General features: G+C 43.7%; 1 protein-coding gene across 1 annotated transcript in view; it reads right to left on the bottom strand.

Moving 5' to 3' along the window:
- Window positions 1-2119: 2119 nt before the first annotated feature.
- Window positions 2120-26492, bottom strand: part of ECM1 (extracellular matrix protein 1) — a 50556-nt gene continuing 26183 nt past the window's right edge. The window contains exons 3-9 of the mRNA XM_073567226.1: window positions 21131-21193; window positions 19857-19919; window positions 9975-10306; window positions 7672-8139; window positions 7176-7396; window positions 3912-3999; window positions 2120-2832 (exon numbers count right to left, since the gene is read on the bottom strand). Of these exons, the coding sequence (XP_073423327.1) occupies window positions 2674-2832; window positions 3912-3999; window positions 7176-7396; window positions 7672-8139; window positions 9975-10306; window positions 19857-19919; window positions 21131-21193 (1394 nt within the window). The 3' untranslated portion in view covers window positions 2120-2673. The remainder of the gene's footprint in view (window positions 2833-3911; window positions 4000-7175; window positions 7397-7671; window positions 8140-9974; window positions 10307-19856; window positions 19920-21130; window positions 21194-26492) is intronic.

The following is a 26492-nucleotide window of genomic DNA, read 5'->3' as shown; positions in this document are numbered from 1 at the left end:
CTCTCAGAGGGGGTTGTCACAGCAGCGGTGACCCGGTCCGTGGCCCTGGGCGCCCATGTAAAAGGTGTTGAGTTGGGAATAAAGTTTATAAGTGATTCGTGACGCCACCTGTGGTGTTCGGCAATGAAGATGTAAGCCGATGCTGCAGACAGATCCTCTGGGACAGATGGTGTAGTGCAGCAATGATGGTGTAGCCCTCCACAGGTAGGGATGTTGTCCCAGGGCAGTGTAGATAAAGGGTTAGGAAGAAGGTGCAGTGTTTGGCACAGAGATGTAGTAGTGCTGAGGATGTTGCAGGATGGAGGCAAGGACACAACAGGGTGTGGTTTCTTTACCTTTAGTTGGCAAACGCAGTCCAGGGTCCTGATTACAGATGGCACAGGAGCAGGCTAGCCTGGAAGCAACTCAGTAATCTCTCAGATCAGATAGGTTGTGTAGTCTCCTTCCTAGCGCTGGCTTGAGGTACATGTGTAGGGTCGGAGGCCGAGCTGGGGGGGTGGTCCCTCTTCTTACCGCGCAGAGACGAAACAGAGGCAAGATGGAGACAGATTCTGGGTGCAACAGGTCCAGGCTTTATTCACTCGCTGTCCGCCTGACAGCCTCACAGCACTCCGCAATTTTCCTCAAGGCTCTCCGGTTACAATACACCACAGAACACCGTACTTTCGCCAGGGACGTATATATACATACCGTCCCTTTACTTTTGTTGACGCTTTTGACAGGTCCGTCACTGTGGCCGTCTTAGGCCCATAAACCAACAGTAATTTCACTGGTCACAACGTCTTTCTTAACATGGTATCTGTAACCTCTGTGCCTCGTCGATATAACCTCTGTGTCTCGTCTATATTGCGGTATTCCTGTCAGGACCACCCCCCTGACGTTCTCTCTCCTCGATCCCCCTGGTTTGGATTCTCCTCACAGCGCACAGACTGTCACAGTCCTCCTGTCACTGGAGCTCCCCCTGGGGACTGGAACTTTCTGGAACCCTCCCTCAGTATTTATATCTCTCCCGGTCCCCTGTCACTGTAACTCCGCCCCCCATGACCAACGGTTTCTAAAGCCCTAAGCTGATGTCAAGTCCTTTGCTCGCACTCCTCCCTGCCATCTAATGGTCAACCCAAGGTACTGCACGTCCACTACACTTTCCTAGCTGTTTCCCCACTGTAGTAACTGACACCTGTCTAAGCTGTGCAAACCTATCTTTCTCTATTCTGACACGTCCGTCCGTCCGTCCGTCCGTCAGGTCACCTTCCCTACACATGCAGTACAGTGTTACACTGAAGTTCCTCCTTATCGTCTCTTAGAACTACCTCGTATGGCAGACAGCTGTAGCCCTCTATCTCTCTTGGCTCACCCGTTGCTGTTGTGCCTCCGAGTCTTAGTTGGGAATAGAGCATTTACAGTTTCCTATTCCTCTGGTGTCTGTTGCAGGACCTTCAGTATCCATACAACAGTGGAGACCAAGCTCCAGATCATGCGCTATCGCTGGGAGGGAACTCTATCCTCAGCTCAACCTGCAGCTTCTCTCCACACGTCTACACTCGTTGCCCTCCTCACACTAACTCCTCATTTCCCTTCCTGGCACTCAGAGAGCACTCCTCCCCCAATTCTGGTTCAGAGCTCCCTCTGCTGGCCTGGAGTGGGAACTGTGTTGCATGACATGGTTAACTGTCAGAGAAACCCTTCATTGCTTCCAAGCATGACATCACCCTCCCAGGAGGAAGGCAATGCCACTGTGGCGACCATACTCCTGGGGGCGCCACACATATAGTCACCAATTATCATACATTTATCTTTTTTTTACTTTCAATAAGCTATAAATGCCTAAGATGGTAATACCCCTTTGTTTTTTTGTGGCCCTTGATCACCTAAATTATTACACTTAAACTAATATAGACCCCAGACTAGGACCTCTAAATAATTGCAGACCTCAAACCAGACCCTTTAATTACAGAACTGTTGTTGGACTCCCAGTGAATAAAGCTTATGATTGATAAAGTTTTGTCTGATGCATTATCAATAAGAGAGAGCATTCTGGATGTGGAAGAAATGTCTTCTGTGCTCCTCGGGGGAGGAGTCTTCAGTCACACTGTATATACAATACATTGCCGCATCAAAGTGTTTTCTTACATTTCTTTATTAAAACTGTGTGTACAAAATAGAATCCTTGTGTTACCATGGCATCTTTTAATTTTACATCATAATCTTCACTGGAAAAACGTGAAGCCTTAAGTGCTAGATATAAGAGGTTATAAAAAAAAAAGAAAAAAAAACACTTTCTTGGCATCTGATACTTTTCCTTTTATAATCAGTTGAGCATCAGTCCAGGACCATATTGACGGTGAGACTTGCAAAGCATTATGAGAGGTTACCGGCACATATCTCGTATATGTTAGTGCAGGTTGCATCAATTCTTCCGCATAGTGCAGGTAGAATAAGCTTACAAAAGCCACGCCCATTGCGCCACTAATCGCCTAACCCCTCCCACTCATTCTCAGCTCCGCCCAGTAACTCTGCGCTACAGTTATAATCACACATCACCCTACAGTGCCTTAGAGAGAATATCAAAACTGTAAATCTGCAAAAAAAAAATGAAAAATTAATGTCTGGGTCAGAATGGGGCTGGTAAGGCTATATCGATCTCTGTACAGTACTCGGTGTGCTGGGACTGTCCTATTCCCCCTTGACTCTGTGTGCCACAGCCACGGAGACGCTCTGCAGGTAGTATGTGAAGCACTGCTCCTGCTCCGGCTCGTCTTTGCTACAGCAGTCCTGGGTGTCTTTCCACAAGTCCTTCTTAGCTCTGCACAAAGTCTTCATAAACTTCCCTTTCTGTAAAAGGGAAATAAAAATGTATATATTATTTAAATTCAAGTTCTATTAAAGGTATCATTTTTCCTTTTTCTAGTCCTTAGGATGAGGTTACGGCAGACGCGATTACGTGAACGCATCATTTATTTAATAGGGTCTGGGTAACTTTTCTTTTCAGGGGCCATTGGGATGCTATACGAGCATTATGCTGGGCCCAGTTATGTTGAGGGGCACAATGTTTGAGGGCTGGCTCTTGGCTTATGAGACCACCAGTTGCTCTACTTCATTTTCACATTTTCTAAACTTTTAGATGTCACTGTCAATCATGACCGCAGTATTTAAGAGATTGAACTGCTGCTAGCGCTAATAAAAGCAGTCACTCTGGGTTCACATTCCGTTGCGGACAATGCGCTGACGGCATCCGTTACATAGCAGCACTAACGCTATGTAACGCAGCCATTGCCTGCAATAATAGTAACACATGAAAAAAAAATCGGCATGCATTAGAGATGATGCGTTACTTCATGAGGCACCCTCGAATGCGGTCTGCAGCATCCGAGGGTATGTCGGGTCTAGTGCACAGCGTACGGACGCATTCGCTGTGCATAGACCTGTATGAGCTAACGCATGGTAGCGCATGGTAACGAAAAGCTACCATGTGTTAGCGCATACATTAGCGCTAGGTCACAAAAGATGTCAAAAATGACATCTGCGTTAGCGTATCCGTTTAAGGCATCCGGCCTCTAACGCAATGTGAACCTAGCCTTAGGCTCCAGACGTATAGTACAGCCAGCACCTGTGCTGTATGGAGTGGTATGACAGAGATTTACACATTATAGCTGTTATTGTTTTACTACAGTGTCAGAAGTGAATTTCCGTGCACAGCCGCAGTCACCAGCAAACTAGCAGTACCCTCTAGTGGAAAACTTATGTCACTGCAGCTTCGGACAGCAGAGAACCATCCTCAACTAACAGAATATATAGTATGTCTGAGCACTAATCCTCAGGGCATGCTAAGACTGTAGTTTTCCATGGCTGGAGATCTGCAGCTTGGAAGTATTTGTGTGATTTTGCTGGTCTCGTTTTAGCCGGACTCGTACCTGTTCTGCGGCGCACAGCACCTGCTCTTCCACAGGGAGGGAGCAGCACTCGTCTCTGAGACTGGACACCAGTAATGGCAGCTGCTTTCTGAGAAAGAAAGGGGAAAAGATTAAAAATAAACTTTTAACCCTTCTATTTTTGAAATACCTCAATCAATTCAATTTTTTATCATCAACTTATTATTAATTTATTAACAAAATACAAAGTGAATGAACAAAAGAGCACGGTGGCTCAGTGGTTAGCACTGCAGCCTTGCAGCACTGGGGTCTTGGGTTCAAATCCCCACCAAGGACATTTGCAAGGAGGTTGTATGTTCTCCCTGTGTTTTGTGGGTTTTCTCCGGGTTCTCAGGTTTCCTCCCACATTCCAAAGACATACTGATAAGGAATGTAGATTGTGAACCCGTAGGGGACAGTGATGATAATGTATTTAAAGGGCTATGGAATTAATTGAGCTATATAAATGAGCAAATAAATAAAAATCTAAATCCCATCAGTATCTGGTGACTGCTGCAATTGGCGCTAGATGCAATCACATCAGTTTAACCATTGAGATGCCACTACCAATCATGACAGAGGTTGAAGATGAGGGAAGGTGTCACTTCAGAAGGCCATCTGGCTTGGGAATATGATTGCAAGGTACTCTCATGGCAGTGAGGCGTACTGAAGGCTCCCCTCCCCATATTTGCCATGTTTAGACCTGTGACTAAACTTCATAGGAGATCAGTAATGTTACAATACACTGCAATATTACAGTATCGCAGATTCACATCCTCGATTGGGACTAATGAATAAAAATATGAAAGTAAAAAAAGAAAAAAGTTCATGTCACCTTTCCCCATTTCCCATAGCATAAATCTTATCTAAAAGAATAAAAAACATACAGTATAACATTTGATATTACTTCCCAAACTAATAAAATTAGTATGAGGACCAATATGTTAAAAAAATATATATATTTTTTTAAATTATTTATGTATTTTTGCTCCACGATTTTTATTTATTATTACTTCCACTTGCGTAACTGTCATAAAATATATATAATATTACACAGGATGAAAAGGGTGAAGTGGTCAAAAATGATGTTGAGAAGGCTGAACTTTTAAATTCCTATTTTGTATCTGTTTTTTCTAAGAAAGCAACTGATCTTCACAGTGCCATCAAAAGAATAAAAGACGGTAAGGGAACACTTAGCTAATTTACATGAATTTTAATCTCCTGGCCCAGATAAATTACATCCTAGGGTACTGAAAGCATTTGCCGAGGAAACTGCAGAACCACTAGCCAGAATCTTTAAAAAATCCTGTTGAACAGAAGTCCCAGAAGATTGGAGAAGGGCAAATGTTGTCCCTATATTCAAAAAAGGAAAGAAGATGGAGGCAGGAAATTACAGGCCAGTGAGAGTTACTTCTACACCAAGAAAGATCTTTGAACAAATTATAAAACATTATGTAAGTACTTAGATAAGAATACAGCAAATAACCAGGGCCAGCATCGGTTTGTAGCAAACAAGTCATGCCAGACTAATCTAATTTCCGTCTATGATTGAATCACTGACTGCGTGGATCAGCAAAATGCGGTAGATATAGTATATCTCAACTTAAGCAAAGCATTTGAGAAAGTACCTTATTCTATCCTTATTGAGAAAATGACCAAGTATGGGATTGACAAGGCTACGGTTAGGAGGATTTATAACTGGCTCAGTGATCGCACTCAAAGAGTGGTAATAAATGGTTGCTTATCAAATTAGAAGAGTGTTTCAAGTGAGGTACTGTGACAGGGTCACTGACTCCGTAAGTAAGGGGAGATATGTGTCGAGAAGGTTGTTATTCTGCGTGATGTGAAACCCATAAGTTTCTCTCCAAGATGATATGTGCTGAGGGGTTAATCAGCAGTTACCAGGGTTTGGGTTTTGTTGTGAGTTGGTGTAAGAGATGGGCGGGATGCCTACTCACCATAAATCCACCTCAAGGGTGTGGTTGTAGAGAGTTAAGTGTTAGCTGTTTTTTTTCTCGTGTGTGTTTTGGAGTAGGGAAGTCTCCTTGGCTCAAGCGCCAGTGGGAGCTGCAGTGTGGTGTGTCCCAGGAGACTGGAGCCATACTGGGGAGGACGTTTATATGGACTTTTTATTTTCATTTGTGTCAGAAAGGCTGTTTTGTGTTACCACTTTGGCTTTATGGTTAATGAAGCAATAAACCACCCAGAGACTTAAATACCAAGTGTTCCTGTGTCTACCTCAGGGAGCAGATCAATCAAATTTGCAGACAATGCAAAGCTAGGAGGGATAGCTAACACTAGAGAAGACAGAGAACGGATTCAGAAGGATCTAGATAAGCTTGAACAATGGGCAACGACTAATAGAATGGTATTTACCAGGGAGAAATGCAAGATTTTACACCTGGGCAAGAGAAATGAAAACTACATCTATAGAATGGGAGGAATAGAACTAAGCAACAGCACATGTGAAATAGACTTGGGTATACTAATAGATATCAGACTGCACAACAATTTGATGCAGCAGCAAAAAAAGGCAACACACAGTTCTAGGATGTATTAAGAGAAGCACAGAGCCTAGATCATGTGAATTAATTATCTCCCTCTAGTCATCCTTGGTCAGGCCTCATCTGGAATACTGTGTCCAGTTCAGGGCACCATGTTGTATAAAAGACATCGAAAAACTGGAACAAGTTCAGAGGAGAGCTACTAGTTGGATGGTGAGCAGACTGCAGAGTATGTTCTACGAGAAACCGTTAAAGGATCTGGGAACGTTTAGCTTTAAAAAAAAAGAAGGCTAAGAGGAGACTTACAGTAATAGCTGTCTACAAATATCTGAAGGGCTGTCACAGTGTAGAGGGATCCTCATTATTCTCATTTGCACATGGAAATATGAGAAGCAATGAAATCAAATTAAAAGGGAGAAGATACAGATTAGATATTAGAAAAACTTTTTGACAGTGAGGGTGATCAATGAGTGGAACAGGCTGCCATGACAGGTGGGGAGTTTTCCTTCAATGGATGTTTTCAAAAAGAGGCTGGAGAGACATCAGGCTGAGATGGTTTAGTGAATCCTGCATTGAGAAGGGGGTTGGACACGATGATTCTATGATCAAAATGGAAGAATCACTTCACCTCCCAAAATGAAAAAGAAAAAAAAGAATATCCGAGAGTCACATGGACAGTGAAGTGGTGAAAAATATAAAAGAAGAAAAATCTGGTACTGGGAGTCTTGCGCCTGAGAGTCATGGGCTTGGGAGTAGGACTTACTGCTTAGTGAGGAGCTTAGACTCTGCACACAGCTTCTGCAGCACATCCTCCGTTATGTTCCCCAGGTTCAGGACCTCCACCTCTCTGTCGTATTCTGGGAACGGAGCCTCGCTGGCGAAGCAGCTGAACACGCTGCTCTGATCCTTTTTCCTGCAGCATTCATGGTGTTTGGTCTTTATTATCTGCTCTTTGGCACAAAACTTTCCAAGAACTTTTTTCCACTGTGTAATAAATAAGAAACAACTTAAGAGTGAAATCAACTGCTCCCAACATTAAATGGGTATTGCAACACAGCACAGTTGAATTGAATGGAGCTGAGCTGCAGTACCAAACACAACCTATAGTCAGGGGTTGCTCTATTCTGATAGAAAGCAGCCATGTTTTTCTAATCCGCGTCATCCTCTTTTACCATTCTTCAATAGTAACACAAATATTCTACAACTCATCAATATCAGATAGATGGGTGGGATGTGTATGTGGCACTGATCTTACTGACCCCAGAATGAGCGCAGGCCATGTCCTCAGTTTTGCAGCATTTCTTAAACTCGCCCTCCATGCGTTGGATGGCTTTGGCTCGGCGCACATAGTGATCGTAGCCGCTGTCCGGCAGCATGTTGTCAGTGTACAGCGGGCGGTATTTCCTCAGCTTGCAGATGTTTTGGATGTTAGCAGATTTGGGTTCTCCGGGAGGGAAGGCTAGGTCTGACAGCCGGTACCTGCTGTCCATGTTCTTCTGGCACTTAGGAGAGTTAGGAGGGCAGACCTTCGTGCTCCGACGACCCCCCACAGCATTAACGTCCTCATCTCTGATTTCCTGAAGGGCAGCCGACATGATGTAGTCTGGGTTGGGGGCCCCATCACTGAAGCAGGTTTCCCTCTGAGATACAGACTTCCTACAACAATGGAAGTGTCGCGTTTTCACTGAGAACTCTGCGTCACAGAAATCCTCTAATGTCTTCTTCCACTAAAAGAGAGCATACAAATTATCTTCTACAGCATCCGTAAGACCTATATGTACCCTTAGGAAACAAATGTTTATTGTGTTTACATCTAAAGTAAAAAAATAAATACAGAGTTTGCCATTTTGTATATGCAGCTTCAATGCGGATTTATGTGTATCTATAGTTAGACTGCACACAAAACACTTTGAGCAGTCTAATCTGCAGTCAGATTAAAGGGAGTTACAGATGACAAAGGGGCCTAGCTATAGCAGGTGTAGGGGTTGTAGTTCCACCCACCCAGTGCCCAACCCGCAGCATTTACTGACTGTGGGAACATACTCTACAGCCACTCACAAAAAACCCAACCCTCAGCACATAACATGCTGGACAGAAACTTCTGGGTTTCACATCACAGAAGATAGCAATCTTCCACACCCAAAAATTTTAGCTTGCCAGGGGAACAATAAAAAAACATAACATCACAGAGCTCCATTTATGGAAAAATAATGAAAAAAAAATGTATGGGTCTCAGAAAATGGCAATACAAATCTTTCTTTTTCTTTTTACAAAGCTTAAAAGTGTTTTAAGCCACTATGCTAATAATAAAAATATACACAAGTTTAGGATCTCCATAATCCTACTGACCTAAAAAATAATGTTCCTGGGCCATTTTTACTGTACAAACAAAATTGTAAGAGCTACATTTGAAAAACAATGAAGGAGTTGCTTTTGTTTTCATGTGAATTTTTTTCACTCCATTAAATAGTAAAATAAATGGTGTCATTCAAAACTAAAATTTCTGCCACAAAAAGACAAGTCCCCATGTGGCTATAAGTGTCTGAAAAATAAAAAATGTTATAGCTCTTGGAAAAACAGGTAGGAAAAAATTAAAAAAAAAACAGCATTTGTCATTTTGTTTGAAGACCCTAGCAGGCGGTGCCTAAGGAGATGACTACCTGTAAGGGGCACTAGAGCACATTTGTCACACTCTGGCTTACATGCCAAATCTGGTGGGTAAATTTGGCTCGCGACGCCGGATGCCCCCCGCCCATCATCGCACTTTCATCTGTATTTAGGATGCTGATACAATTGAAAGCAATGATGGAGGAGTGAGTGTCAGCTGACGCTCCCTCCACCATCATTACTTCTACGCATCTGACGTCTTAATGCAGTGGTTATGATAACGTCATTACAGTGCACACACTGTGCCGAACAGTGAAGTGCTTCAGGATGGAGGTGAGCAGTGGGGGAACTGGGAGAGGTTTTTTTTTTCTTTTTACGTGGGGCCCATTATTCTACATGAAGGGCTGTGAGGGGGCCACAGTTGGAGAATCATACTGCGATGGGGTCATCGGGGCCATGTCAGGGGGGGGTTGAAGGAGGGGGTTTAGCAGGGTCAAACTGTGTGTGTGTGTAGAGGGTATAGTGGATGAATTCACCGTGGGATTATCTTACTGTGTTTGGGGGGCACTTTTGTTGGAATAAAACTTTATCTGCATTATTCAAGAGATTTTTAGCCTTTGTTATTACATATGTAAATTAGGCCATTGGGCCTTTTTCATTATTAGATCTTGGAATAAAATATGGGAAAAATATGTTATGTAAGAGCAGTAAAAAGCAAATGTACTTTGTTTGCGGGACAACCTCTTTAAGTTTGTTTCTATATGAAATATTTATATATTTGATAAGGAAAAATGTCCTCAATTCTAGACATTTTTTCAATAAATATCAAGGTTGGCCGCGACTTTGTCCAAGCTTTTAATTTTAGCCCTTTTTGTGTTTGAGGTTGACATCCCTGAGCACTAGAGCAACACTTCTCTTCCTCCACCATCATTTTTTAAGTGGGTTACATACTTACCAGGTCCTCTGCACACTGGAGTTTGCCAGGTTTCCCACAACATGCGCTGAACCCTTTTTCGAGCGCATTAATAGCATCTCCTTGTCTGCTGAGGTAAGAGTACCCTGTACTAGGAAGGTTGTGGAACCCGTATGTGGTTTTAGGACGATTCTTCCTGCAGATATTTCCAATGTTGTCACTATTTGGTCGTCCTGGTGGGAAAGTATTTAAGTTGTTGGTGGAGGAATCCATCAACTCATCCAAAGGGCACGGCTGGTGACCACCGCAAGCGGAGACAGGTCTTCTTCCGCGTGGACTAATCACAGATTCTCCTGGGTTCGACGGCAGCTCAACTATAAAAAAAGATAAAAATATGGAGCCAAGTTCAACCTTGATCCTATGGACCATCCTTCAAAATCTTAGCGTTTTGGAAAATCCACCCTTTGGCATTTTTTTTTTAACCCCTTCACCCCCAAGGGTGGTTTGCACGTTCATGACCGGGCCAATTTTTACAATTCTGACCACTGTACCTTTATGAGGTCAAAACTCTGGAACGCTTCCATGGATCCCGGTGATTCTGACAATGTTTTCTCGTGACATTATACTTCATGTTAGTGGTAAAATTTAATTCAAATAACTTGCGTTTATTTGTGAGAAAAACGGAAATTTGACGAAAATTTTGAAAATTTTGCAATTTTCCAACTTTGAATTTTTATGCCCTTAAATCACAGAGATACGGCACACAAAAAACTTGATAACTAACATTTCCCACATGTTTACTTTACATCAGCACAATTTTGGAACCAAAATTTTTTTTTGTTAGGAAGTTATAAGGGTTAAAAGTTGACCAGCGATTTTTCATTTTTACAACACCATTTTATTTTTAGGACCACATCACATTTGAAGCCACTTTGAGGGGTCTATATGATAGAAAATGCCCAAAAGTGACACCATTCTAAAAACTGCACCCCTTAAGGTGTTCAAAACCACATTCAAGAAGTTTATTAACCCTTTAGGTGCATCACAGGAATTTTTTTGAATATTTAAAAAAAAAATGAACATCTAACCTTTTTTCACAAAAAAAATACTTCAGGTTCAATTTTTTTTATTTTACCAAGGGTAACAGGAGAAATTGGACTGTAAAAGTTATTGTGCAATTTGTCCTGAGTACGCTGATACCTGATATGTGGGGGGGAATGACTTTTTCGGCGCATGGCAGAGCTCAGAATGGAAGGAGCGCCGTTTGACTTTTTCAATGCAAAATTGGCTGGAATTCAGATCAGACGCCATGTCACGTTTGGAGAGTCCCTGATGTACCTAAACAATGGAAACCCCCTACAAGTGACCCCATTTTGGAAACTAGACCCCCCCAAGGAACTTATCTAGATATGTGGTGAGAACTTTGAACCCACAAGGGCTTTTCAGAAGTTTATAACGTACAGCGGTACAATTAAAAAATCATTTTTTCCACAAAAATGATCTTTTCACCCCAATTTTTATTTTCCCAAGGGTAACAGGACCCTAAAAGTTATTGTGCAATTTGTCCTGAGTACGCTGATACCCCACATGTGGGGGTAAACCACTATTTGTGCGCATGGCAGAGCTCGGAAGGGAAGCAGCACCATTTGACGTTTTTGGCTGGAATTGAGATCGGACATCATGTCGCGATTGGAAAACCCCTGATGTACCAAAACAGTGGAAACCCCCCACAAATGACACCATTTTGGAAAATAGACCCCCTAAGGAACTTATCTAGATGTGTGGTAAGAACTTTGAACCCCCAAGGACTTTACAGAAGTTTATAACGTACAGCGGTACAATTAAAAAATCATATTTTTTCCACAAAAATGATCTTTTCACCCCAATTTTTATTTTCCCAAGGGTAACAGGACGCTAAAAGTTATTGTGCAATTTGTCCTGAGTACGCTGATACCCCACATGTGGGGGTAAACCACTATTTGTGCGCATGGCAGAGCTCGGAAGGGAAGCAGCACCATTTGACGTTTTTGGCTGGAATTGAGATCGGACATCATGTCGCGATTGGAAAACCCCTGATGTACCAAAACAGTGGAAACCCCCCACAAATGACACCATTTTGGAAACTAGACCCCCTAAGGAATTTATCTAGATGTGTGGTAAGAACTTTGAACCCCCAAGGGCTTCACAGAAGTTTATAACGCCCGAGCGTGAAAATAAAAAATTCGTATTTTTTCCACAAACATGATCTTTTAGTCACTATTTTTTTATTTTCCCAAGGGTACCAGGAGAAATTGGACCCCAAAAGTTGTTGTCCAATTTGTCCTGAGTATGCTGATACCCCATATGTGGGAGAAAACTACTGTATGGGCACACGTCGGGGCTCGGAAGGGAAGTAGTGACGTTTTGGAATGCAGACTTTGATGGAATGGTCTGCGGGTGTCATGTTGCCTTTGGAGAGCCCCTAATGTACCTAAACAGTGGAAACCCCCCACAAATGACCCCATTTTGAAAACTAGACCCCCTAAGGAACTTATCTAGATGTGAGGTGAGCACTTTGAACCCCCAAGGGCTTCACAGAAGTTTATAACGCCCGAGCGTGAAAATAAAAAATTCGTATTTTTTCCACAAACATGATCAATTAGTCCCCAATTTTTTTTTTCCCAAGGGTAACAGGAGAAATTGAACCCCAAAAGTTGTTGTCCAATTTGTCCTGAGTACGCTGACGCCCCATATGTGGGAGAAAACTACTGTATGGACACACATCGGGGCTTGGAAGGGAAGTAGTGACGTTTTGGAATGCAGACTTTGATGGAATGGTCTGTGGGTGTCATGTGGATTTGGAGAGCCCCTGATGTACCTAAACTATTGAAACTCCCCACAAGTGACCCCATTTTGGACACTAGACCCCCCACGGAACTTATCTAGATGTGTGGTGAGCACTTTGAACCCCCAAGTGCTTCACAGAAGTTTATAACGCTCGGACGTGAAAATAAAAAAATCATTTTTTTCCACAAAAATGATATTTTTGCCCCCAATTTTTTATTTTCCTAAGGGTAACAGGAGAAATTGGACCCCAAAAATTGTTTTGCAATTTGTCCTGAGTAGGCTGATACCCTACATGTGGGGGTAAAACACTGTTTGGGCGCATGGCAGAGCTTGGAAGGGAAGGAGCACCATTTGACTTTTTCAACTCAGAATTGGCTGGAATTGAGATCAGACGCCATGTTGCATTTGGAGAGCCCCTGATGTGCCCAAACAGTGGAAACCCCCAATTCTAACTCCAACCCGAACCCCAACACACCCCAAGCCCTAATCTCAGCCCTAACCCTAGCCCTAGCCCTAACCCTAACCCTAACCCTACCCTAACCCTAGCCCTAACCCTAGCCCTAGCCCTAACGGAAAAATGGAAATAAATACATTTTTTAAATTTTATTATTTTTCCCTAACTAAGGGGGTGATAACGGGGGGTTTGATTTACTATTTATGGCGGTTTTTGTATTTGGCAGCTGTCGCACGCTAAAAGATGCTTTTTATTGTAAAAATAGTTTTTGCATCACCACATATTGAGAGCTATAATTTTTCCGTATTTTGACCCACTGAGTCATGTGAGGTCTTATTTTTTGCGGGACGAGTTGACGTTTTTATTGGTACCATTTTCGGGCACGTGACATTTTTTGATCGCTTTTTATTCCGATTTTTGGGACGCAGAATGAACAAAAACCAGCGTTTCATGAATTTCTTTTGGGGGGGTGCGTTTACACCGTTCTGCGTGCGGTAAAATTGATAAAGCGGTTTTATTCTTCGGGTCAGTACAGTTACAGCGATACCTCATTTAGGTCGTTTTTTTATGTTTTGTCGGTTTTATGCAATGAAAACTATTTTATAAAAAAAATAATTATTTTTGCATCGCTTTATTCTGCAAGCTATAACTTTTTTACTTTTTTGCTGATGATGCTGTGTGGCGGCTCGTTTTTTTGCGGGACAAGATGACGTTTTCAGCGGTACCATGGATATTTATATGCGTCTTTTTGATCGCGCGTTATTACACATTTTGTTTGGCGGTATGATAATAAATCATTATTTTTTGCTTCGTTTTTTATTTTTATTTTTTAAAGGGGTTCGCTAAAGGGGTTAACTAATGGGACAGTTTTATAGGGCGGGTTGTTACGGACGCGGCGATACCTAATATGTGTACTTTTATTGTTTTTTTTTTTATTTTATTTCCAAAAAATGGATTTATTTGGGGGAATATATATTTTTTTTCTAATTTATTTGGCGATTTTTTTTAAATTAACACTTTTTTTTAACTTTATTAAATAGTCCCAGGTGGGACATCACTGTCCTGTGACAGATCGCTGATCTGTCACATCACAGATCACTGTGACAGATCAGCGATCTGTCACAGGCAGTGCAGAAGGCTTCCTCATGCCTGCGCTTTGCAAGCACTGAGGAAGCCAGCTTCCTGCAGGCCCCCGAAGGCCCCCGTCGCCATCTTGGATTCGGGGGCCTGCAGGAAAGGAGCCCCCCGCAGCAGCGCTGCACATTGCGCTGCCGTGGGGGGCTCAGGGAAGCACGGAGGGAGCCCCCTCCCTGCCGATGCTTCCCTTTAACCCCCGGTACACCGCGATCATGTTTGATCGCGGTGTGCAAGGGGTTAACGTGTCGGGGGCGGTCTGTGACCGCCCCTGACACATTGTGCCGGGTGTCAGCTGTGATAATCAGCTGACACCCGGCCGCGATCAGCGGCGCTCACCACGTGGGCGCCGCTGATCGCGGTAGACGTACTATCCCGTCTGTTATGATGAGTCACCGAAGGAGGAAAAAACAAAATACCAGCTAAGTCCAGAAAAACCAGAGAGGTTGGCAGCTATCGGATTGCAGACCCCTGAACCTATCCACAACAACTAGCAGTAGCCGTGGGGGGTTCCTACGGTGCCCTAGACCCCTCGATCACAGCCGGAGAGCTACATAGCCTAAAGACAGAAAGGGGAAAAAACTAAACTGCTCCAGAGCAGACTCCAAAGCAATAGGCAGCCCCCAACATATAATGACGGTGAAGCAAGATGAAAACACTTACATTGATAGAAAGATAGGTTGAGCAAATGATGGGGCCCAAGCTAACTACATAGGACAGGATAGGAAAGCTGCTGTCTGCCATCCGCAAAAACCCTTATCAAAATGAGCCAACCGACTGATAGGAAAAACAGGCCCTGAAGTCGCTAGGCTTCAAAAGACTATATCAGCACTCAGGTATATTCTGAAGACAGAGCAAAAGATCAACAGATCAGAGACAAAAATGGAATTCAGCTTACCCCCGGCCGGGGATGGCAGAACTCCCAAAAAACAAGGCAAAACAAAAACAAAACTGAAGAGTACAAAGCAGAGCAGAAAAACTTAGCTTTGAGACGCAGGAGTCAGACTGGTCTCCAAGAATCCAGCAGGAAAATCACCAGCCAGGAAGAAGGGCGTCGGCAGCCTTATATCCAGTCCTCAATTCCAGCCACCCAGTTATCATCTAGCTGCCCAGGTGTTTGGTAATCAGTCTCACTACCTTCCTTCACCAGAGGAGGGAGTACATCAGACCTCAATGGTGAAGGGAAAAATGAACTCACAACAGTACCTCCCCCTTGAGGAGGGGTCACCGAACCCTCATCCATGCCACCAGGGTGATCCGGGTGAGCCCGATGAAAGGCACGCACCAATCTTTCGGCATGAATATCAGAGGCAGAGACCCAGGAATTATCCTCCTGACCATAACCCTTCCACTTAACCAAATACTGGAGTCTCCGTCTAGCCAGACGGCAATCCAATATCTTCTCTACCTCATATTCCATGTTACCTTCAACCAATATAGGGTCAGGAGGTGCCACCACAGGAACTACTGGTTCAACAAACCTCTTCAACAAGGACTTATGAAACACATTATGAATTTTAAATGTGACAGGAAGAGCCAACCGAAAAGAGACCGGATTAATAATCTCCAAAATCTTGTAAGGTCCAATAAATCTAGGCTTAAACTTAGGAGAAGCCACCTTCATAGCGATATTTTTTGATGACAACCAAACCATATCACCCACCTTAAACTGGGGACCAACGGTCCTACGCCGGTTGGAAAACCGCTGGGCCTTTTCCTGGGAGAGAGACAACTTATCCACTACTTGGTCCCAGATCTGGTGCATTCTCTCCACCACAGTGTCAACACCTGGGCAGGCAGAAGGCTCCACCTGCCCTGAAGAAAATCGAGGGTGAAAACCAAAGTTACAAAAAAAAGGTGACATCAAAGTGGCAGAACTAGCTCTATTATTTAAAGCAAATTCGGCCAAGGGCAAAAATGAAACCCAATCATCCTGATCGGCAGAAATAAAACATCTCAAATACGACTCCAAAGTCTGGTTTGTTCTCTCCGTCTGCCCATTGGTCTGAGGATGAAACGCAGAGGAGAAGGACAACTGAATTCCCAGCTCGGAACAGAAAGTCCTCCAAAATCTAGACACAAACTGAACTCCTCTGTCAGATACAATGTTCTCAGGAATCCCGTGCAAGCGAACCACCTGTTGAAAAAACAAGGGCACCAACTCAGAGGAAGATGGCAACTTAGGGAGTGGTACAAGATGGACCATCTTAGAGAATCTATCACAAATCACCCAAATAACAGTCATTCTCTGAGAGACAGGCATATCAGAGATAAAATCCATTGAAATATGGGTCCATGGCCTCCTGGGCACCGGCAAAGGCATCAACAAGCCACTAGAGCGAGAACAAGGTTTAGACCGGGAGCAAGTCCCACAGGACTGCACAAAATTCCTGACATCACGAGACAAGGCGGGCCACCAAAAAGACCAACTCACCAGATCTCTAGTACCAAAAATACCTGGATGACTAGCCAATGCAGAGCAATGAACTTCAGACATCACTCCCTTCCTCCACTGGTCAGGAACATACAACTTTCCACTGGGACAACGCTCAGGTTTGTCCTCCTGAATCTCTTCCAGAGCACATCTCAAATCGGGCGAGATAGCAGAAAGAACTACCCCCTCGCCTAAGATGGTAGCAGGCTTAGTCACAACAGGAGAATCAACAAGGAAACTCCTAGAGAGGGCGCCGGCAGCCTTATATCCAGTCCTCAATTCCAGCCACCCAGTTATCATCTAGCTGCCCAGGTGTTTGGTAATCAGTCTCACTACCTTCCTTCACCAGAGGAGGGAATTCATCAGACCTCAATGGTGAAGGGAAAAATGAACTCACAACAGTGCAGCATGTGAATGAGCAAGATAGGCGGAAAAAACAAAATACCAGCTAAGTTCAGAAAAACCAGAGAGGTTGGCAGCTATCGGATTGCAGACCCCTGAACCTATCCACAACAACTAGCAGTAGCCGTGGGGGGTTCCTACGGTGCCCTAGACCCCTCGATCACAGCCGGAGAGCTACCTAGCCTAAAGACAGAAAGGGGAAAAAACTAAACTGCCCCAGAGCAGACCCCAAAGCAATAGGCAGCCCCCAACATATAATGACGGTGAAGCAAGATGAAAACACTAACACAGATAGAAAGATAGGTTGAGCAAATGATGGGGCCCAAGCTAACTACATAGGACAGGATAGGAAAGCTGCTGTCTGCCATCCGCAAAAACCCTTATCAAAATGAGCCAACCGACTGATAGGAAAAACAGGCCCTGAAGTCGCTAGGCTTCAAAAGACTATATCAGCACTCAGGTATATTCTGAAGACAGAGCAAAAGATCAACAGAGCAGAGACAAAAATGGAATTCAGCTCACCCCCGGCCGGGGATGGCAGAACTCCCAAAAAACAAGGCAAAACAAAAACAAAACTGAAGAGTACAAAGCAGAGCAGAAAAACTTAGCTTTGAGACGCAGGAGTCAGACTGGTCTCCAAGAATCCAGCAGGAAAATCACCAGCCAGGAAGAAGGGCGTCGGCAGCCTTATATCCAGTCCTCAATTCCAGCCACCCAGTTATCATCTAGCTGCCCAGGTGTTTGGTAATTAGTCTCACTACCTTCCTTCACCAGAGGAGGGAGTTCATCAGACCTCAATGGTGAAGGGAAAAATGAACTCACAACACCCGTCCATGGGCATAGGGGCCCGGGTCCCATGGACGGGATAGTACGTCGGATGTCAGGAAGGGGTTAAACAAAGTCTAGTTGGTTGGTATTGGACTTTTGGTGATCATAAATTTATGACAATAAACTACTTAACTAGTAAAATTCTGCCTGCAGCCACCACCAGGGGGAGCTGACTGAATACAGATTATAAAGTTCAATGTATGAACAATATGCAGTGAGCTCCCCCTAGTGATGAAGGTAACAAGTCAGATTTTTAGTATCCAACTACATGCAGGAGATTTGGAGCCGTGTATCATAAAATAAGGAGATCTTACAGCTATATAAAATGTATAACATTTCTGTAATTCTGGAACTCAGTCATTTCTCTTTTAGGTGGGGTGGTATGTGAAAAGCCCGCTATGGGAGGGCAATGTCCTGGGTACATGACCTAATTTAAAGGAAGACTATCAGATTTTTGTGTTACATTTATTTATTTTGGCAATGTTTTTAACTATAATGATCTTTATTTTAAAAAAAGAAATCTTAAAGTCATATTTTTATCAACTTTCAGGACAAGTTCATCAGTTTCCTTATCAGAGGCAGGATGACAATGACAGGTAATCTTTCTATACACAGCTGATAATACAGGATCCACTAATCACATTCGGTGATGTCACAGCTCACATTTTCTTCATTATGACCACATTAGAGTCTTCAATATTAAATATAGGATCAGAATCTGACCACTGTAGCTATGTACATATGTTGTTTCCTGAAACAAGAGGAAGCTAGATTCTAACAAAGCCCCAGTGGCTAGTGTGAGAACTGCAAGATTTCTAAATTTTAATTCTTAATACAGATCATGATATGAATGATATAAAAAAAAAGAAAAAAAAAAAAATCACAAAAATGTAAAATAAAAAGTAAAAAAAAAATAAAAACTTTATTTAAACAGTAGGTAGGTTTGATATATTCTTTTTACATGGGGATCTGCCTACTTAAATGAATAAGAATTAAAGCCACTAATAACATGTGGATGCCACCTGCACGGTAAACATAACCATGTGTGCTGCGGCATTGCCTGATCAAACTTGGCATACTGAATAGAAGCTGTTCTGGTATATTGTTGGCAGCCAGGAACCAGAACACTGGGCAAGATTAATAATGGACTTGTATCAACAGATTTGCTGAATTCGGTTTTCCATTAGTGCATATCTGGAGTCGAACCTTCGGCATGAAAGCTCTGTGCAGAGTTCCAGAGCCGCGGGTTTCATAACAGCAGATAAAGTACAAAGCTTTGTTTGTCACTTTATCCACTGTACATGCTTTCTCAATTTCCCTTTGTGTATCAATAACTAGGATGTCCTGCCATGTCAACTCCTCATCCAGTCCTCCACTCATTTTGGTGGAGTACCAAAATTCCTCAGAGGATTCCTCCACTTTTTGATGACGTACTGAAATTCCTCCCAGGATTCCTCCCCGCCTCATCCTTCTCTTCAGACTGGATCTTTCACGTTCCAAGATCTCGATCAAAGGAAAAAAAGATCTTCTGTGATCTGAGAAATGGGCAGGGAGTTGTGGTGGAACACAGGTGAGGGGCAAAGCCTAGGACAGGTTTAATAGAATTAAAAAAAAAAAAATCCTTCCCGGCCGTCAAATGCCTGGGAGCCATTTTGCCAGATTTATGCTAATAGAATCCCAAAAAATACGAATTCTGGCAAATCTAAATTTGTTTTTGTTGGAAATTTTTATCACATTTGATCAATTATGAATCGATTCGCTCATCTCAATTACTCTGGAATAATGTGCGCAGTTCTTCAGAATAGGGATCAAAAGTAAAGTCTCCTAAAGAGAAATCGGGTCTTACTTTCAGGTTGTTCCACTGCAATCCGGGGCTTCACAATTCTTTGCAAGATGTAGGTGCGGTCAACTGAAAACAGATTAGCAGTTGATAAATATTTGTTATATACGTCTAAGGGAGATATCTACCCCAAAATATGTCTGTGGATTATACAAGTGCTTCTCACTAAATTAGAATATCATCAAAAAGTTAAATTATTTCAGTTCTTCAATACAAAAAGTGAAACTCATATATTATATAGATTAATTACTGACAGAGTGATCTATTTCATGTGTTTATTTCCGGTAATGTTGATGATTATGGCTTACAGCCAATGAAAACCCAAAAGTCATTGTCTCAGTAAAATAGAATAATTAACAAAAAACACCTGTAAAGGCTTCCTAAGCATCTAAAAAGGTCCCTTAGTCTGTTTCAGTAGGCTCCACAATCATGGGGAAGACTGCTGACTTAACAGATGTCCAGAAGGCAGGGCTGGCGTTAGCAGCAGGCAGACCAGGCAGCTGCCTAGGGCCCCCGCTCCTCCAGGGACCCCCAGCTAGCGGCACATCACGCAGCCACTTTGGGGCCCGTGAGGCAGGGGGAGCCCGCCTGCCGCCAGCGCCGACTTATAGACGCCTGTACAGTTCAAAGCAATGAAGGAGGAGAGAGCATCAGATGACGCTCCCTCTCCCATCATTCCTTTTTGCCTATGACACTGCGGGTGCACAATGACTACACACAATGCTTAAGAACAACAGCAGCTTATTATGGCATGACCCTGGCATAGTGTGAGTCATCCAGGGTGCCTCTGTATGCCGCTGAAATGGACAAAAATTCAGATCGATCGCAATAAACCATAAGGGGGGAGTGGTAGAACCACAGAAAACGACCATAGATGTGATTTTATAAAGACAGCAAAACATGGCCCAGTAAGTGACACCTCGCTGGAATCAGGGTCTCTGTCCCTACATTATGCTGATTTCAGATTATATAATAAAAACCTCTTAACAGATTACCTTTAAACTCAGAATTAATTGAAAATATTTGCGATGAGCTCTCCCTAGTCATGGTTACAAGCATTTTCTAGCAACTCTTTCTCTAGAAGCAGGCTTTTTTTAAATATTACACGCCCAATTCAGAGTCCGTTCTCAGGATCCATCGGACCCTCCTCAAGTTATTCCCTTCCATATGGATAAGCAGTATCTTGCCAAGATGGGAATAACTAAATAAATCTAGAATAAGTAAATCTAGAATCCCCAATAATATGCAAAGCTCTGTAGGAGGGTAAATAATTCTCTTACCTTCACGTTGTTGCACTGGGAACTCAGGCAGCACCTCCGTCTGGAAGATGTCATAGTCATCTACTGCAAAATGCAAAAATTAACCAGCTGTGAAATATTTTGTATGAATGTGTCCAAGGCTATTGATTTGAATAGGCACAGTGTAATTCCTTGTTTCTCCTCTGGTAGTGCTGTAGGGAAATTAAACACTTCCCTCTGATTGCAGCTGACACTTGGGGTCTTAGCAGTGGGACACCAAGAAATAAAACTCATTTTCATTGAACTGTTTGAAACAAAGCTCCTTCTAATTCTATCAAAGGGAACAGAAGTATTTATACAAGTCTATCACTATGTCTGAAGGTCTGGGAGTAGGTTACATGTTAACAGAGCTCATTTTGCATAGTGAAGATGTTGGATGATAAAATCCTCTCTACCTGCGAACACCACTAGGAGGAGCTCACTGCATTTATACAGCCTCCATTCAATTTAATACTACAGTTGTGGCCAAAAGTATTGACACCCCTGCAATTCTGTCAGATAATACTCAGTTTATTCCTGAAAATGATTGCAAACACAAATTCTTTGGTATTATTATCTTCATTTAATTTGTCTTAAATGAAAAAACACAAAAGAGAATGAAGCAAAAAGCAAAACATTGATCATTTCACACAAAACTCCAAAAATGGGCCAGACAAAAGTATTGGCACCCTCAGCCTAATACTTGGTTGCACAACCTTTAGCCAAAATAACTGCGACCAACCGCTTCCGGTAACCATCAATGAGTTTCTTACAATGCTCTGCTGGAATTTTAGACCATTCTTCTTTGGCAAACTGCTCCAGGTCCCTGATATTAGAAGGGTGCCTTCTCCAAACTGCCATTTTTAGATCTCTCCACAGGTGTTCTATGGGATTCAGGTCTGGACTCATTGCTGGCCACCTTAGAAGTCTCCAGTGCTTTCTCTCAAACCATTTTCTAGTGCTTTTTGAAGTGTGTCCTGCTGGAAGACCCATGACCTCTGAGGGAGACCCAGCTTTCTCACACTGGGCCCTACATTATGCTGCAAAATTTGTTGGTAGTCTTCTGACTTCATAATGCCATGCACACGGTCAAGCAGTCCTGTGCCAGAGGCAGCAAAGCAACCCCAAAACATCAGGGAACCTCCGCCATGTTTGACTGTAGGGACCGTGTTCTTTTCTTTGAATGCCTCTTTTTTTCTCCTGTAAACTCTATGTTGATGCCTTTGCCCCAAAAGCTCTAGTTTTGTCTCATCTGACCAGAGAACATTCTTCCAAAAAGTTTTAGGCTTTTTCAGGTAATTTTTGGCAAACTCCAGCCTGGCTATTTTATGTCTCGAGGTAAGAAGTGGGGTCTTCCTGGGTCTCCTACCATACAGTCCCTTTTCATTCAGATGCCGACGGATAGTACGGGTTGACACTGTTGTACCCTCGGACTGCAGGGCAGCTTGAACTTGTTTGGATGTTAGTCGAGGTTCTTTATCCAACATCCGCACAATCTTGCGTTGAAATTTCTTGTCAATTTTTCTTTTCCGTCCACATCTAGGGAGGTTAGCCACAGTGCCATTGGCTTTAAACTACTTGATGACACTGCGCACGGTAGACACAGGAACATTCAGGTCTTTGGAGATGGACTTGTAGCCTTGAGATTGCTCATGCTTCCTCACAATTAGGTTTCTCAAGTCCTCAGACAGTTCTTCGGTCTTCTTTCATTTCTCCATGCTCAATGTGGTACACACAAGGACACAGGACAGAGGCTGAGTCAACTTTAATCCATGTCAACTGGCTGCAAGTGTGATTTAGTTATTGCCAACACCTGTTAGGTGCCACAGGTAAGTTACAGGTGCTGTTAATTACACAAATTAGAGAAGCATCACATGATTTTTCGAACAGTGCCAATACTTTTGTCCACCCTCTTTTTTATGTTTGGTGTGGAATTATATCCAATTTGGCTTTAGGACAATTCTTTTTGTGTTTTCATTTAAGACAAATTAAATGAAGATAATAATACCAAAGAATTTGTGTTTGCAATCATTTTCAGGAAGAAACTGAGTATTATCTGACAGAATTGCAGGGGTGTCAATACTTTTGGCCACAACTGTAGTTGTATACCTTTACATGTGAGGAGCTCCCCATAGTGGTGGCTCCAGACAGAATTAAAAACTCCTGATCTACAATAGATGTGTTCATATAGATTCCTAGCGACAGCCAACAGGTTTCTAATTGTAGCTCTGGTTGTGACTTGAGTATAAGACATTAAAGAGTAAATCCCAACAGGATAATGATTGCGATCCATCCTGAAAACACAGTTGGAACTGAATAATAGTCAAGCATGCAAGAGACCGTTCCATTCATTGTCTATAGCATTGCCAAAGATAGCACAACGCTGGACTCGATAGTGCCATAAACATAGAATGGAGAAGTGAGGCACATGTGCAGCCATGGCTTTATACCAGCGGGCCCCTTTCTTGGGATCAGCGGAGATCCATTTGCACGTTATCCCTTAAAATGTGTATAGGACATACATTGCAAAGATGGAAATAACTAGACGGCAGAAGTGAGAACCTTATTTCTGCAGGGGCCATTTGGATATTTAGTCCATCACTAGGGGGATGTACAAAATCTTCTTGAAATGTCCCCTGGTATATTTGATCAAACACTTAATAACTCTCCCTAATGTGACAGCTGGAGCTGCTTCTCTTTTGTACGGCTGTAATGTTAGGTAGTAGTGATGATGTTGCTACTCGTATCTGCTTTCCAGATTTGTGTGTCATATTCATGACAGGAGACCCTGGGGGGATATACACATGACAGGAGACGCCGACGTCATATACATGAAAGGAGACGCTGGGGGGAGATATACATATGAGAGGAGACGCTGTGGGGCATATACGCATGACAGGAGACGCTGGGGGGCATATACGCATGACAGGAAACACTGGAGGCATATACGCATGACAGGAGACGCCGGGGCATAGGCACATGACAGGAAATGCCGGGGGCATATACACATGTCAGGAGACGTCAGGGGTAGAGATGAGCGACTTTGCCTTTTTTTAGGGTCGAGTCGGGTTTCATGAAACCCGACTTTCTCAAAAGTCGAGTAGAACGAAATCGGCCGTCTATGGGGAAAAGTCGGGAAAAGTCGTGAAACACGAAACCCAATGCAAGTCAATGGGAAGAAAAGTCGGCAATGAGTGGAGGACTGTAAACACACCTGGCATGAATTTTAACCCTAAAGGCGGCGAAATCTCTCTCTCTCTCTTCCCTCTCCCTATCTCCCACTCCAGCTACGCTACGCTTCTCTCATTGGCTGAAAAAAGTCACGTGCAAGCATTCGGCGAAACCCGACTTTGGCGCTTGGGTCGCCGACCGCATGGCCAACTTCACACTGTTGTCGGGTTTCGTTTCATAAAACCCAACTTTGGCGAAAGTCGTCGACTTTTGAATCTGACCGACCTGTTTCGCTCAACTCTAGTCAGGGGCATATACACATGTCAGGAGACGCCAGTGGGATAAACACATGTCAGGAGATGCCAGGGGCATATGCACATGACAGGAGACGCCGGGGACATATGCACATGACAGGAGATGCCTGGGACATACATACATGACAGGAGATGCCGGGGGGGCATATATACATGACAGGAGATGCTGGGAGGGCATATATACATGACAGGAGATGCCGGGGGGGAGCATATATGGATGACAGGAGACGCTGGGGGGCATATACATGACAGCAGACGTCGGGGGGAGATATACACATGAGAGGAGATGCTGAGGAGCATATAAGCATGACAGAAGACGCTGGGGGGCATATACACATGACAGGAGACGCCGGAGGCATATGCACATGTCAGGAGATGCCGGGGGCATATACACATGTCAGGAGATGCCGGGGGCATATACACATGTCAGGAGACACCGGGGGCATATACACATGACAGGAGACGCTGGGGGCATATACACATGACAGGAGATGCCGGGGGCATATACACATGTCAGGAGACGCTGGGGGCATATACACATGACAGGAGACGCCGGGGGCATATGCACATGACAGGAGACGCCGGGGGCATATGCACATGACAGGAGACGCCGGGGGCATATGCACATGACAGGAGATGTCTGGGGGAGCATATATACATGACAGGAGATGCCAGGAGGCATATATGCATGACAAGAGATGCCAGATGCGTATACATACATGACAGGAAACGTCAGGGGCATATACACATGACAGGAGACGCTGGGGGGCATATAAATGACAGGAGGCGCTAGGGGGTATATACATGACAGGAGACGCTGGGGGAGATACACACATGAGAGGAGACGCTGGGGGGCATATACACATGACAGGAGACGCCGGGGACATATGCACCTGTCAGGATACGCCAGCGCATATATACATGACAGGAGACGCTGGGGGGCATATACATGACAGGAGACGCCTGGGGAGATATACACATGAGAGGAGACGCTGGGGAGCATATACACATGACAGGAGACGCCGGGGACATATGCATATGACAGGAGATGCCGGGGACATATGCACCTGTCAGGATACGCCGGGGGCATATATACATGACAGGAGATGCCGGGGGGACATATATACATGACAGGAGATGCCGGGTGGCATATATATACATGGCATGCAAAAACTCTTACTGTTTCTCTTATTCATTCTCGTCTGGACTATTGTAACTCTGTACTAGTCGGTCTCCCTCTTATCAAACTCTCCCCTCTCCAATCCGTCCTGAATGCTGCAGCTAGGATCATATTCCTCACCAATCGTTATACCGATGCCTCTACCTTGTGCCAATCCTTACACTGGTTACCCATCCACTACAGAATTCAGTATAAACTTCTTACCCTCACCCACAAAGCCCTCCATGGCTCAGCACCACCCTACATCTCCTCCCTTGTCTCAGCCCACCACCCTACCCGTGCCCTCCGTTCTGCTAATGACCTGAGGTTAACATCCTCAATAATCAGAACCTTCCACTCCCGTCTCCAAGACTTTTCACGTGCTGTGCCAATTCTTTGGAATGCACTACCCAGGTTAATATGATTAATCCCCAGTTCCCACAGTTTTAAGCGTGCCCTAAAAATGCATTTGTTCAGACTGGCCAATCGCCTCAACGCATTAACCTAAATATCCCTGTGTGGCTCATTCAAAATTTTTTACCATAACCAGGTTCCTCGCATCATGTTCTCACATGCTTTATGCATTTAATAGCCCTCTGTGTCTGTACTGTTACATATTTAGACTGTTAACTGGTTCATGCAGCATCACAGGAACACCCGATTCTTACACTATGGCTGGTCCAAACAATAAAAGCAATTGTTACTATCCACCTTTCGAGTC

The sequence above is a fragment of the Dendrobates tinctorius genome, unplaced genomic scaffold, assembly GCF_039654945.1.
Source record: "Dendrobates tinctorius isolate UK_male_01 unplaced genomic scaffold, ASM3965494v1 ptg000019l, whole genome shotgun sequence".
Classification (NCBI taxonomy): Eukaryota; Metazoa; Chordata; class Amphibia; order Anura; family Dendrobatidae; genus Dendrobates; species Dendrobates tinctorius.
The sequence above is the reverse complement of the archived record's forward strand: the minus strand, read 5'-3'. Positions and strand labels throughout refer to the sequence as shown.